The sequence below is a fragment of the Oryctolagus cuniculus genome, chromosome 4 (assembly GCF_964237555.1).
Source record: "Oryctolagus cuniculus chromosome 4, mOryCun1.1, whole genome shotgun sequence".
In the NCBI taxonomy this organism is placed as follows: Eukaryota; Metazoa; Chordata; class Mammalia; order Lagomorpha; family Leporidae; genus Oryctolagus; species Oryctolagus cuniculus.
This window is the reverse complement of record NC_091435.1, coordinates 94,517,093-94,530,685: the sequence shown is the minus strand read 5'-3', so window position 1 is coordinate 94,530,685 and position 13,593 is coordinate 94,517,093. Positions and strand designations below refer to the sequence as shown.

The window sequence follows — 13,593 nt, the reverse complement described above, 5'->3', positions numbered from 1 at the left end:
CCTTCTCACATATGAGAATAACCAACAGTACCCCACACTCACTCCCACGCCCACCCTAGCCTGCTTAAATGAGATGTCACTCTGCAGGTACAAACAGAAGGTGCTGTCTGCTAATGCAAGTGCTATTCAACTAAGATACAAAACCATGTAGAATGTTGGCAGTATATAAAAGCAAGCCACATAAACACCTAACACATAGAGGATGCACGTAAGAAGAAACTGCAGCTGTATCCACTATTAAGAAATTGAAATGGAGGGATCTGGCGATGTGGCAGAGCAGGTTAAGTCACTGCCTGTGATGCCTGCGTCCCATATGGGCGCTGGTTCATGTTCCAGCTGCTCCACTTCCAAGCTAGCTCCCTGATAATGTGCCTGAGAAAGCAGTGGGAGGTGGCCCAACTGCTTGGGCTCCTGTACCCCGTGAGAGATCTGGAGGAAGCTCCTGACTCCTGGCTTTGGCCTGGCCCAGCTCTGACCCTTGCAGCCATTTGGGGAGTAAGGCAGTGGATGGAAGATCTCTCTCTCACTGTCTCATCTTCTCTCTGTGCAACTCTACTTTCAAATAAATAAATCTTTAAAAAGAAAAATGAAATGGAAATATTTATTGAACAATTGGAAAGATAAAAGACTTGAAGATCTTTTGTATGGTTTTCACTGTAGTATATTTGGTTCTGAAGAAATGCTTAAATCCACATGGCAATAATTTCCTATTATCCTGAACCAAGAAAATGAACTACATATTGTCCCAATAGGTAAAACAAACAAAAAAAATTGCTGTTTTTTCTTTTTTAAGGTTTATTCATTTATTTATTTGAAAGGCAGAGTGTCAGAGAGAGAGGGAAAGACAGAGACAAAAAGACCTTCTATCTACCAGTTCACTCCCCAAATGGCTGCTGCAGCCAGGGAGAAGCCAGGCCAAAGCCAGGAGTCAGGAACTTCATCTAGATCACCAACACGAGCATCAGGGACCCAAACACTTGGGCCAACATCCTGCCTTCCCAGGCCCATTAGCAGGAAGATAGATCAGAAGCAGAGCAGGCAGGACTTGAATTGGCCCTCTGATATGGGAAGCCAGCCTTGCAAGTGGTAGCCTAACACTGCACCACAACATTGACCCCCGACTTCCTGTTCTTTAAGTGGGCACTGAATTTTCCCTATTTCTTCAAAGTACCTTCATATATGTTCTCTTAATAGCATGTTATCCCCCTCCTTTCCTATCTGGCACATAGTAGGAACTTAATAAATGACTGCTGAATTGCCTAATTACATACATTATACAGAGAAAAACAAAATACTTTAAACTTTTGTTTTAGCTGGTCTGCCTTGCTGGTAATTAATTGAGAAGTGCTGAAATGAGTCACCAAGGAGACTGGAGGAACTCTTAATTGGAATGCTCAAACAGGAGATATTCTGATGTTCACGTGGGTTACCTTTGACACTTACTGCAGACAGAGACAGAATGGAAAGTGTCTCAGTTCCCTGTTCTGATTTATGAGAACCAAAAACTCTCCCCCTTCCATCCTACCACAGCACTCCAATCCCAGGCCCCTCAAGTGCAACCTCATGCTGCAGGTACCAACAGAAGGTACTTTCTGCCAAGACTAGTGCTTCAACTAAAATACGAAACCATGTACAATTAACATATGCATTTAAAAATAAAACACAGCAGTGACTTCAAGCAAAAAGGAATTTCCTTGACTATTTTCCTGTTGGCAGCATTTAGTCACTATTTTGAAAAAGATATTGGAAGCTTGCTCCTATAAACATAATTAAATGGTGACATACTACAGAGTGAATATTATGATACATGCAATGACATATTTTGGTGATTGTTTAACAACTGTCACCAAAATGGCATACCACTGCTAGAACATTATCAAGCCACAAAGATATTTCCAATTCTGCAATACCTGTTAGAAGTAAATATACAAACACATCCTAATGGGGAATACAGTGTGTGAAGTACAAAGGCAGACTGAAAACCCAGGTTCAAAATCATCTGTAATTAGGGCTGGCACTGTGGCATAGTGAGCTAAGCCTCTGCCTGCAGCGCCGGAATCCCACTAGGGCATCAGTTTGTATCCTAGCTGCTCCTCTTCCGATCCACCTCTCTGCTAAGGACAGGGAAAGCTGTGGAAGATGGCCCAAGTGCTTGGGCCTCTGCATCATGGTTCCTGGCTTTGGATGGCTCAACTCCAGCCATGGCAGCCTTCTGGGGATTGAACCAGCAGATAGAAGACCTTTCTCTGTGTCTCTCCCTCTCTCTGTCTGTAACTCTACCTTTCAAATAAATAAATAATATCTTAAAAAAATTTATCTGTAATTGTCGCTCCCCCTCTTCGCAGAGGAACGACACTAAACCCTGCGCTGTTCTTTTGTCTGCTCGGCCCTCCCCGGGTTTGCTGCTGGTCCTTCCCGGGTTGGCTGCCGATCCTTCCACCTCCTTGGAAGGGCAGCTCCCCCTGCCACTTTCCCCACTTCCGCAGGGGAGCGGCACACTGCCGGCCGGCTCTCTCGGGGGCTGCTCAGATGTTATCCGGATGTTCCCCTTAGATGTTCCCAGTGCATGTTGTCTCTCTCCTCCTTTATAGTCCTCTTCCACCAATCCCAACTCTGCTACCCACACGCCGAGTACGCTGCTGTCCTCCAATCAGGAGCAGGATCAGCTCCTGCAGGTTATTGGTCGAACTGGAGGCAGCTGTGTAAAAGTTGTTTACTCCTCTCCCAGCGCCATATTGTGGGAGAGCAGATGCATAGAATAAGTCTTAATTCCAGTAACTTAATCTAGTCCGAGTTGCTCCCCACATGTAATCCCTTAAAAAGTGTTATGGGGGTGGAGGTTTGGGGCAGGCACTGTGGTGCAAATGGTTAAGTCTCCACTTGGGATGCCCACATCCTGTATCGGGGGTCTGGAACAGAACCCCACCTCTACTATTTTTTTTTTTAAGATTATTCATTTGAAAGGAGGAGTGACAGAAGAAGAGTGACAGGGGGAAGGAGAGAGATCTTTCATTCATTGATTCACTCCCTAAATGGCTGCAATAGCCAGGGCCAGGTCAGGCTAAAGGTAGGTGCCAGGAATTCCATTCAAGTCTCACACATGGGAGTGGCCATTTCCATTGCCTTCCCAGGCAGGCACATTAGAAGGAGGCTAGATCAGAAGTAAAATGGTGCTGCCTGCTAGGCCAGCATCCTATATGGACACCAGTTCAAGTCCCGGATGCTCCACTTCTGATCCAGCTCCCTGCTAATGTGCCCAGGAAGGCAGTGAAGGCTGGCCCAAGTGCTCTGGTTCCTACATCCATGTGGAAGACCTGGAAGAGGCTCCTGGCTTCGGCTTGACTCAGCCATGGCTGTTTCAGCCATTTGGGGAGTAAGCCAGTGGATGGAAGATCTCTCTCTGTGTCTTTCCCTCTCTCTGTACTCTTTCAAATACATAAATAAGTTTAAAAAGAAAAAAAGTAAAATAGCCAAGACTTGAACCGGGCACTCCTATTTGAGAAGGCAGCCTTGCAAGTGGTGGCTCAATATGCTCTTCTATGATGCTCGCCCCCCACCTCCACTTCTGACCCAGCTACTATTAATACTCCTGGGAGGCAGCAGATGATGGCTCAAGTACTTGAGTCCCTATCCCTCATGTGGGAAGACCAGGATGGAGCTCTGAGCTGTTGCAGGCACGTGAGGAATGAACCACTAGATAGAATCTCACTTGGGGAATGAACCAGTAGATGCAATATCTATCTTGCTCTCTCTCTCTGTTGCTCTGCTTTTCATATAAAAGACACTGAATAAACATTAAAAAAAAAAAAAAAACTTTGATGGAGTTTCTGTTGACAATGACAGAAAGCTAAATCTTATTCCATGGGTCAACAAATATTCTCTGAACAGGCCAGATAGTAAATATTTCAGGCTTTGTGGGCTACATACAATTTTTATCACATATTATTCTTGTTCTTTTTTACGTTTCTTAATAACATAAAAAACATTCTTTGCTTGCACAGGCCAGGGGCCAAGCCTGGATCAGGTTTGTAGTTATAGTTTGCAGACTCTGTCTTAATCTCCTTACACATCTCCCTTAAGATCTCTGTATAATAAAGAGCAAAAGGAATCATCTGCAACACATGGTAATGGAAAACTAAAGGATAATAAACACTACAAACTTCAAATTATATACATGTGAGGAAAAAAAATCCCAAATTAGCAAGTATTGGCTACAAAGCACACACCAGAAAGAAGTCAAACTAGGACCGTGAAGAAGAAAGATGGATGGGACAAGGTTCTAGAGGTAGTAGAACACTTGTAACTTTAAACAGAATTCACCTCCACAAGAAAAGAGGGACCCATCCTGAGATAAGGTCTGAGACGTGTGCAGCAGAGTACTGCCCTTAGAAAGATCAAAAGATGGACCTGGTACGTGTGAACAAGAGGTCTGGGTAAGATATGCCTTCTGGTTCAAGTCCTGGCTGCTCCACCTCTGATCCAGCTCCCTGCTGATACACCTGGGAAAGCAGTGGAAGATGGGCCCCTGCATCCACGTAGGGGACCCGGAAGAAGCTCCTGACTCCTGGCTTTGGACTGGCCCAGCTCTGGCAGCTGTGGCCATTTGGGGAGTGAACCAGGGGATAGAAGATTTCTCTCTGTGTAACTCTGCCTTACAAATAAATAAAATAAACCTTTAAAGGAAGAAAATTTATTTTTTTTTAATTTATTTGACAGGTAGAGTTACAGTCAGTGAGAGAGAAAGACAGAGAGAAAGGTCTTCCTTCTGTTGGTTCACCCCCTAAATGGCTGCAACAGCCGGAGCTATGCTGATCCAAAGCCAGGAGCCGAGTGCATCTTCCTGGTCTCCCACATGGGTGCAGGGGCCCATGCACTTGGGCCATCCTCCACTGCCCTGCCAGGCCACAGCAAAGAGTTGGACTGGAAGAGGAGCAACCAGGACTAGAACCCGGTGCCCATATGGGATGCCGGTGCCGCAGGTGGAGGATTAACCTACTGCACTATGGTGCCAGCCCCAAGAAGAAAATTTAAATCTAACCAGGAACTTGATGGCATTAGAAGTTGGGGCTTTTAGGAGGTGATTAGACCACAAAGGTGGAACTTTCATGAATGGGATTAGAGGCTTTATAAAAGAAATACCCCTTGCTTTCCAGCCACGTGAGGACACATAGGAGAAATTTCCTGAGGAAAGGGCTCCTCAGCAGACACAGGGCCTGCCAGGGCTGGATGTTGGACTTGCAACCTCCAGAGCTAAACAAATAATAGAGAAATAAATGTCTGTGCATAGTCTCAGACTATGGTATTTTGCTATAGCAGCCCAAACTGACTAAGAAATATGAATCAGAGTATAAATCATGATATTCCTCTTCCTCAAAGGCTTCATAAATTTCTTACTACAGATTGCAAGATTCAGAGACTATCTCTATGGATTTGTTTCTGTATTTTTCCTTATACTTAAAGATAGAGTCAATAGGAGATGGCATTGAGTCATAGCAGGCTAACCCTCCGACTGTGGCACCAAAATCCCATATGGGCACCAGTTCGTGTCCCGGCTCTCCTCTTCCAATACAGCTCTGTGCTATGGCCTGGGAAAGCAGTAGAAAATGGTCCAAGTACTTGGGCCCCTGCACCCACGTGGGAGACCTGGAAGAAGCTCCTGGCTCCTGGCTTCAGATCACTTCAGCTCTGGCCCTTGTGGCCATCTGGGGAGTGAACCAGGAGATGGTATTCCTTCTCTGTCTCTGTCTCTCTACAACTCTATCTCTCAAATAAATCATGGAAAAAAAAAAAGATACAGCCCAACTGATTTTTTTTTCAGTTACATGATTGTACATTGTTCTATTTAATTTCTAAGATCTTTCCAAATATTATTTTCTTCTGCCTAGAATACCTCTACTCTTCATCCAACTTGTACTTATCTTTTGAGACTTAGCACAGACACCATTTCAACCAAGAAAGATTCTTTAACCCTCTCTGAGCTACCCTAATCAGTGTCCCTACAGCATCCTGTACTTCCCCCAAGGCTGCATTATACTATGCTATAATCACTCATCTACAAGTGTGGCTCCTCTTTATCCACAGGGCAGGTTTACATCCTGTCAGCCAAGGTTGCATCCTCCAGTGAGCACAGTATGGGGGATGTTCCAGGGCACTGGAACATTTGTCAAGAAAATAAGATATTGTTTTATAGCCTTACTCTAATCCAATATTATAATTTAGACGTCAGCATCATTCCAAATGTGTTTCAGGGCTACCACAGTCCTTTAAAACAATGAAAATTAAATAAAACTTTTTGTTTTCTCTACCATTCTTCCCAAACGCTCAGCCCCATCACTTTGTTTCTTTTTTCCTACAAGCCCATTACCAAAATGTTTATGTTCTCCTTTAAACATCTAAGGTCTCCTAAACCAACTAAATCTAACTTCCAGTTCTAAGTATCTCCTTTCTCATTCATATGCAGTTGAGGGCACTACTAATGAAATCAGGCTTTCAAATTAAACTAAAGTATGATACAATAACCTTCTCATGGATATTTAGCTTTTAAACACAATTTAATAGTTTATATTATTCAACTTACAAAAGTAGTATAAGCTTATTGGGGAAATTTGCTCCATCTCACACAGTCAATATTAATATTTAAATGTATTTCTTTCCTGTTTTTTCTCTAAATATTGCACATATGTGTGTATTTTACATATTTGTGAGCCTGCTACTTTCACTAAACACTGAAACATAAGCATTTTCCATGTTATCAGAAGCTTTTTATAAAACAACTCTAGTACTATTTAATTGGGAAGATAAATCATGTTTTAGAGCATTGTTCCCCTAGAGGCATTTTCACAGAGAACCTGGCTCATCCAAATTCCTCTCTAATTAAACACATAACAGGGAATGTTTCAGCAGGAAGCTTCCGTGCTCCATTTCAACCACAGTTGTTCCCACTTACCGGCACCGGCACCGGCACCGGCACGTCCCTCAGAGCCCTCAGCTGTGATTAGCATGTCAGGTAATACAGTTTATGAAGCCAGAGCTGCACCATACCTAGTCCTGCTCTCTTTAACTTTGTGATGAGTATGCTTGAGAATGGGGGGCGGAGATTAAAGAGAAAATACAGGTGGCAAAAAATTAAACATCTGAAACCTTGGTTTACTGATGTGGCACAAAATTTGTACCTGCATAAGGATTGTCATTTTTCTTTCTTTCTATTAAAAAAATATTACCCTGGCTTATTTGGAAATATCTTAAAAACCATCCTATCTCTTACCAACGCCAATACATTTAGAAATTCTCTTGTGTCAAAATGTAGCAGAGTCCGGACATACGGATAGATTTCTTCCTCAGGGGAAGCTTCTGCCGAATGCAGGCGAATTAGAAATTCAAAAACCTGCAAGTTAAAAAAAGGCTGATTATTTTCTCACCTTGCAAAGTTATCTTTCCGAGGCAATGTTTCTCACTTGGATAAACCGAAGACAGGTTGAATTCAGTTTAAATTGCCCTTATGTTACATGTTTACCTTTAAATCCTCTCTCAGCTCGTATTACAGACTTTACTGATAGTGTGTAGGCTCTCTCCTATGATGGGCAAAAGTTCCTGTCCCAGGTGAATTTTCACCTGCAATTTGTCTTCAGCGCATTTTAACACAAGGTGTAGAGAATAAAACCACCTTGAAAACAGACCAACCTGGTTTTTAACCAAGGGAACAAGATCTTCAGGGATGTCACCCAACGGATAGGCACGACCTGCTAGACAACAGCTAGAAGAAAAGAATGAGAACAGATCTGGTGATTTGTAAAGGCGTAACTTTCAAGAAACAAACTGCTTTTCAACTCTGAGATACTAGTGATGAGGAACAGATTAGCTAAGGCCTCATAACCCAACATATAGAAACAGCCTAATGGCACCATTAAACTATGACTTACCTGCTGAAAGCCTGATGTTCCCAGAGACTTTTAAATCAGTGCCTCTAAGAATGGTGATTAAAGACAGAGAATGAACAGGGCCAATAAAAGTCTGGACAATGTGTGCAACAGGACAAGCCTTCAGGGAGAGTTAGAATCTGAAGAGAAACCCACACTACAGTTTTACATGAAAACCAGACATTCTCTGTGACTAATTTGCCTTGTGGGCTGAATGATTACAAATGCTTTCTGAGTGCATCTTCCTTTTTCCTATCATTTGGGGTGGGGGCAAATTTTAAACGTCTTTGAACAAGTCATCAGTTCTCAATGTTAGGCAGAGACGAGACACCAGCATATTCTCAAGAGTTCAAAGGACAGATGATGAAGCACTAGGTGAATGCTGCATATGTTCTACACTGAAGACTCAATGACATAAATGCAAAACAGGCCTCAGAGTTAACTCACATTAGATAGGAGCTATGACATTCTGGAAGGTTCTGCCATCTTCCTGTCCTCCTGCTAACCAGCTATCTATCTGAAAGTTCTATGAGCACTCAATTCTGAGCCATCACAGTCCATCAGGCATGAACTCTGCTCCAGGAGCCAGGACATAAACATTCTACCTTTTTCCTCTGTCATCAACTTTTTCGTGACATAAACAACATATATTCCAGGGTTGTTGGTAGTAAAATACTCTACACATCAGTGTTTCCCAACCTCAGCCCTATTGATATTTGGGGCCAGATACTTCTTTTTTACAATTATTCATTTACTTGAAAGGCACGGCATCAGAGTGAGAGAATGAGCCATCTGCTGGCTCATTCCTCAAATGGCCACACAGCAGGGGTTGGTCCAGGCCAAAGCCAGGCACCCAAAATTACATCTGGGTTTCCTACATGGCAAGAGCCCAAGTATTCTGGCCATCATCTGCTGTTTTTCCAGCACATTACTAGGGAACCAGATTGAAACACAGCAGCCAGGACTTGGACCAACACTCTGTTATGGGATGCTGGCATCCTGCTATGCCACATATTCTTCATTGTGGGGGAAACTCTGTGCACAACAGCATGCTAAGGCAGCATCCCTGGCCTCTGAGTACTTGATATCAGTGGTGTCTGTCCCATAGTGCTCTCCAGGTGTCAAAACTGAACAAAGCTGTAGACAATGCCTAATATGTTTGAGGGGCCAGAGATAAAATTATACATGGTTGAAAACCATTACTTTACATAAAAGAACTCTGAAACATGAAAAGCATTCTGCAGAAACAATAGAATAGTACCTCTAAAAACATAGGGGAAAAATACAGAGGGAACATACATACAAATAAATAAGTAAAAATATCTTACCTAATATATACGAGAAGCTTGTTGCCCATAATAACTTGCTCATCTAAGGTAGAAAGAAAAGTATGGTCAAAAACTCTATCCTCAAGATCTTTCAGAAATATAATCTTTATATGGAAACAAAAATTAAAAGTTTCTACTTAAGGTAAGGTAAATATATTCCCAAATAACTTAAGACTGATGTAATAACACTTCATTGTCTTTTGAAATTCCATTAAATTCTTTTCACAGACACAAAATCAGTCTGAGTTATTCAAGGATGCACATAGAAGGAACAGGTCCGTGGGCAGAGACCTATGCATTGTTGGCTTCCCTTCTAAACCAGGGCCAGGGAAAGGTGAACAATGCCCCAACAAATTGTAGATCACAGCCCATTAATCAAGACTGAGGCATAACCATAAGTCTTCTCATCTGCAACATAGACTTTCACCATCCCTGATGCTCTAGGGCCCAGAAGGCCACTCTTCCCAAACTATTAGAGTCCTTTCAAAAAGATAATCAGACCAAGTTTTAAGACAAGGGAAACATAGAATGGGATAGAAGGATTAATAAGGATGAAATGATCAGAAATGCTTATAGTGTGCAGATCACAGAAATCTGTAGTTGGTAATAATGAAATGTATTTTTGGTACATGAACAATGGATATAATGCACGCCAGTCTACTGGCTACTTTTACCAGGAATGCATTTTTTTTTTGCCAGCTTTAGATTTGTCTATTAAAAAGATTTTCACTAAATATGTTTTCATTTAAAAAAAAAGATTTATTTATTGAATGGCAGAGCAACACAGAGGGTAAGAGAGAAGACTTCCATTTGCTGGTCCACTAATCCTTTTCAAATGCTCTAATGCAAATGAACTCGAATTGCTCAAAGTTATATGAATAATTATATTTTGCTTCAATTCCAAATGTTATTTAATTCAACTTAACTAGTATGACACATGGCAGCAATCACCGTTCTGGTATAGCAAGTTCATGTTCATTGGTTAGATAAAATACCTCTATTTCTAGAAATCTCAGGTAGAATGTACCTGGCTCATGGTTCCTAGAGAGTTCAACATTCCCATCTCCATAATTCATGACTACGAGTTTCTTAAGAGCAGGAAGCCTGTGCTAGCTCTGTATTCCCAGTATCTGGCACACAAGTAGGTGATTAGTAAATGTAGACTGACCTGCACTGACATTGTACTTAATTTTCTACAACTTTTCTCTTCCTGAAATCTTCTTTTAGACAAATTTCGGTCGTAAAAGTTCAACAATTCAATTTGGATTTATCAATACTGAACTCTACTTGCATGTATAGATATATACGTAAAAGGCAATTCTCAAGTATGTTTTACCAAGAGGAGGCTCAGGGCCACAATAGGTATGAGGGACTAAGACCGTACAAAAATGACTCTCCCTGCCCCAGCCTTTACACAAATCTGCAAATCCGGGGGACAGTACAAAATCTAACACGTTACTGAAGAGTGAAGGAAAGCACACAAGTCTGGCAGGGAGTCAGTCACCTGGGAGAGGGCCACACCTTTCTCCTCCAGGGCCTTTCCCTGCATGAATTACTTGGCAGCACATACAAAGTGGGGAGACAACCAGAAAAGTGAAGCTGGACAGCATCAGTGTGGAAGAGAAATGGACAATTCCACAAAGGAAATGGTTTAAGAGGAGATCTTTAAATCGCCCACATCTGTGATTGATGTCTAAATCACTATGCAGGAAAAACACACACACACACACACACACACCAAAAACCTCAAAGCAGTCAGTCAAAGGCAGAAAATCAGAAAGACCAGAATTCCCTCCTTGAGGACACTGGAGGGTGAAGAGAAGCAGACGGGCCCTGGCGGGCAGTTCTCTCGGCATGGAGCAGTGGAGACAGAGCAGCACAGGTGAACTGCATCCCCTGCAACTTTTTGCCTGAAACTAAGTGCAGTCGGCTTGGCATGCACAGTAGAGGCGGGGCACACATGAGGAAAACAGGGATCTCTCTGGGCAGAGTAACCAAGAGAAGCTAGGAAGCATAAATAGTTAAAAGATTGGCAAAATCCTGCAGAGAGCCAGAGTGGGATGCCCAAGTCTTCCCTCATCATTGTCTGACCCAAGCATCACCCATGTGAATCAGAATCAAAGCAGATCAGCTAAAGACACGAGATCTGAACAGAGACTAAAGCTGACAAGAGAAACAGAGTTTAAAATTCGAGCCTAGCAATCTATGCCCTAGATGCCATCCCAGGCTCTAGCCCCTTCTGCCATGGCTCAAAGTCAGGGGACCCCATGGCCCAACCACCAACCACCGGTGTCAGCTCCATCCCCACCCTAATGGGATTTGTTGCTCCTACTTCCTTGCCTGCCCCCGGCAAAGTTTTAAGAAGACCTGTTCCTGAACAAGTGGCTCTCTCAATCTCTTTCTCTCTCTGTCTCTTGATCTCTCTTACTCTCTCCTTCTTCCACTTTTCCTTCTTTGACTCTTTCCTCTGGTCTGCCATGTTTCCTCCAATAAAACTTTTCCTTTTTAAAAAAAAAAATGAAGCCTAGTCAAGAAAATCATCTGGTAAAACAGAAGATAGAAACATTTATTGGAGGGGCTGGTGCCGTGGTGCACTGGGTTAATCGTCCGCCTGCGGTGCCGGCATCCCATATGGGTGCCAGTTCTAGTCCTGGTTGCTCCTCTTCCAGTCCAGCTCTCTGCTATGGCCTGGGATAGCGGTAGAAGATGGCCCTGCACCGGCATGGGAGACCAGGATGAAGCACCTAGCTCCTGGCTTCAGATCAGTGCAGCTCCAGCCATTGCAGCCAACTGGGGAGTGAACCAACAGAAGGAAGACCTTTCTCTCTGTCTGTCTCTCTCATTGTCTGTAACTCTACCTGTCAAATAAATTAATTAAAAAATCTATTTAAAAACATTTATTAGAGAAAAACCACAGAATCCAGAAATCTCCACAATGGAACACTGTATCCAGAATTCAAAATCACTCAGCATATGAAGAATGGAGGAGCTAAGCCTCATTCTTCTTAAGATAAAATCAATCAAATTCCATCTTGACATGGAACAAAATGTTAGAACAGACAAGGATTTTAAAGCAACTACTGCAACAAAACATGTTTAATGTACAAAAATTCAACAAATGAAGAGTTGCAGCAGAGAAATCATGAAGAACTAAATCGAACTTAGATTGAAAAATATGGAGACAGCACTGTGGCTAGTGGGTTAAGCTGCCTTCTATAGTGCTGGCATCCCATATGGGCAACAGTTGGTGTCCCGGCAGCTCCACTTCCAATCCAGCTCCCTGCTAATGGTATGGGAAAGCAGTGAAGGATGGCCAAAGTGCCTGTACCCCTGCACCCACATGGGAAGCCCAGAAGAAACGCCTGGCTCCTGGCTTCTGATTGGCTTAGCTCCTGCCATTGCAGCCATTTGGAGAGTGAACCAGCAAATGGAAGATCTCTCTCTCTATCTCTTCCTTTCTGTTGCTGTTAATTCTGCCTTTGAAATAAATAAATAAATCTTAAAAATTAAAGATTGAAAAATATAATTGTTGAACATAAGAATTCACTGAATGGATTTAGCAGAAGAATTAACATGAAAGAGGAAAGAGTAAGTTAATCTGAATGTAGAATAACAGAAATTGTCCAATGTGAAGAATGGAGAGTAAAAAGGATCAAACAAAATAAAAGCAACACAAAACCCAGAGGGACAGACCACTGAAATGGTGGAGATAAAGTAAATTAATAAAATTTTTTAAAGCACAAAAACAAGCTAACATTGTGGCACAGGGGGTTTAACCACTGCTTATGTCAACACCCTACATGAGATCACCAGTGTAAGTCCTGGCTGCTCTGCTTCCCATCAAGCTCCCTGATAATGTGTACAGGAAGGCAGTGGAATATAGCCCAAGTGCTTGGGCCCCTGCCATCCATGAGAGAGACCCAGATGGAGTCCTTGGCTCCTGACTTAGTCTGGCCCAGCTCTGGCCATCACAGCCATTTGGTGAGTGAACCAGAGGACAGAAGATCTCTTTTCCTCTGTCTCTTCTTTGCTATCAATCTGTCTTGCATACACACACATACACATACACACACACACACACACACACGTATATATATATTTAAATTCAAAAGAGCAAATTACAAAATTCAGTAATAAAAGGGGAGTCATCACTACTGACCTTATAGAAATAAATGGAATTATAAAGATTACTATAAACAAATATATTCCAACAAGATAATGTAGACAACATGGATAAATTCCCAAGAATTCACAAAGTACTTAAACAGACTGACTCATGAAGAAAGAGAAAATCTGAATAGATTTTTTAAAAGAGTATTCTTCTTTTTTCTTGAAGATTTAGTTATTTT

General features: G+C 42.3%; 1 protein-coding gene across 2 annotated transcripts in view; it reads right to left on the bottom strand.

Annotated features, from left to right (window-relative positions):
- Positions 1 to 13,593, bottom strand: part of VPS8 (VPS8 subunit of CORVET complex) — a 274,516-nt gene that overhangs the window by 141,831 nt on the left and 119,092 nt on the right. For both annotated transcript variants that reach the window (XM_008266588.4, XM_070072435.1), the window contains exons 25-27: positions 9,245 to 9,287; positions 7,681 to 7,753; positions 7,265 to 7,384 (exon numbers count right to left, since the gene is read on the bottom strand). In XM_008266588.4, coding sequence (XP_008264810.1) covers positions 7,265 to 7,384; positions 7,681 to 7,753; positions 9,245 to 9,287 — 236 coding nt within the window. The remainder of the gene's footprint in view (positions 1 to 7,264; positions 7,385 to 7,680; positions 7,754 to 9,244; positions 9,288 to 13,593) is intronic.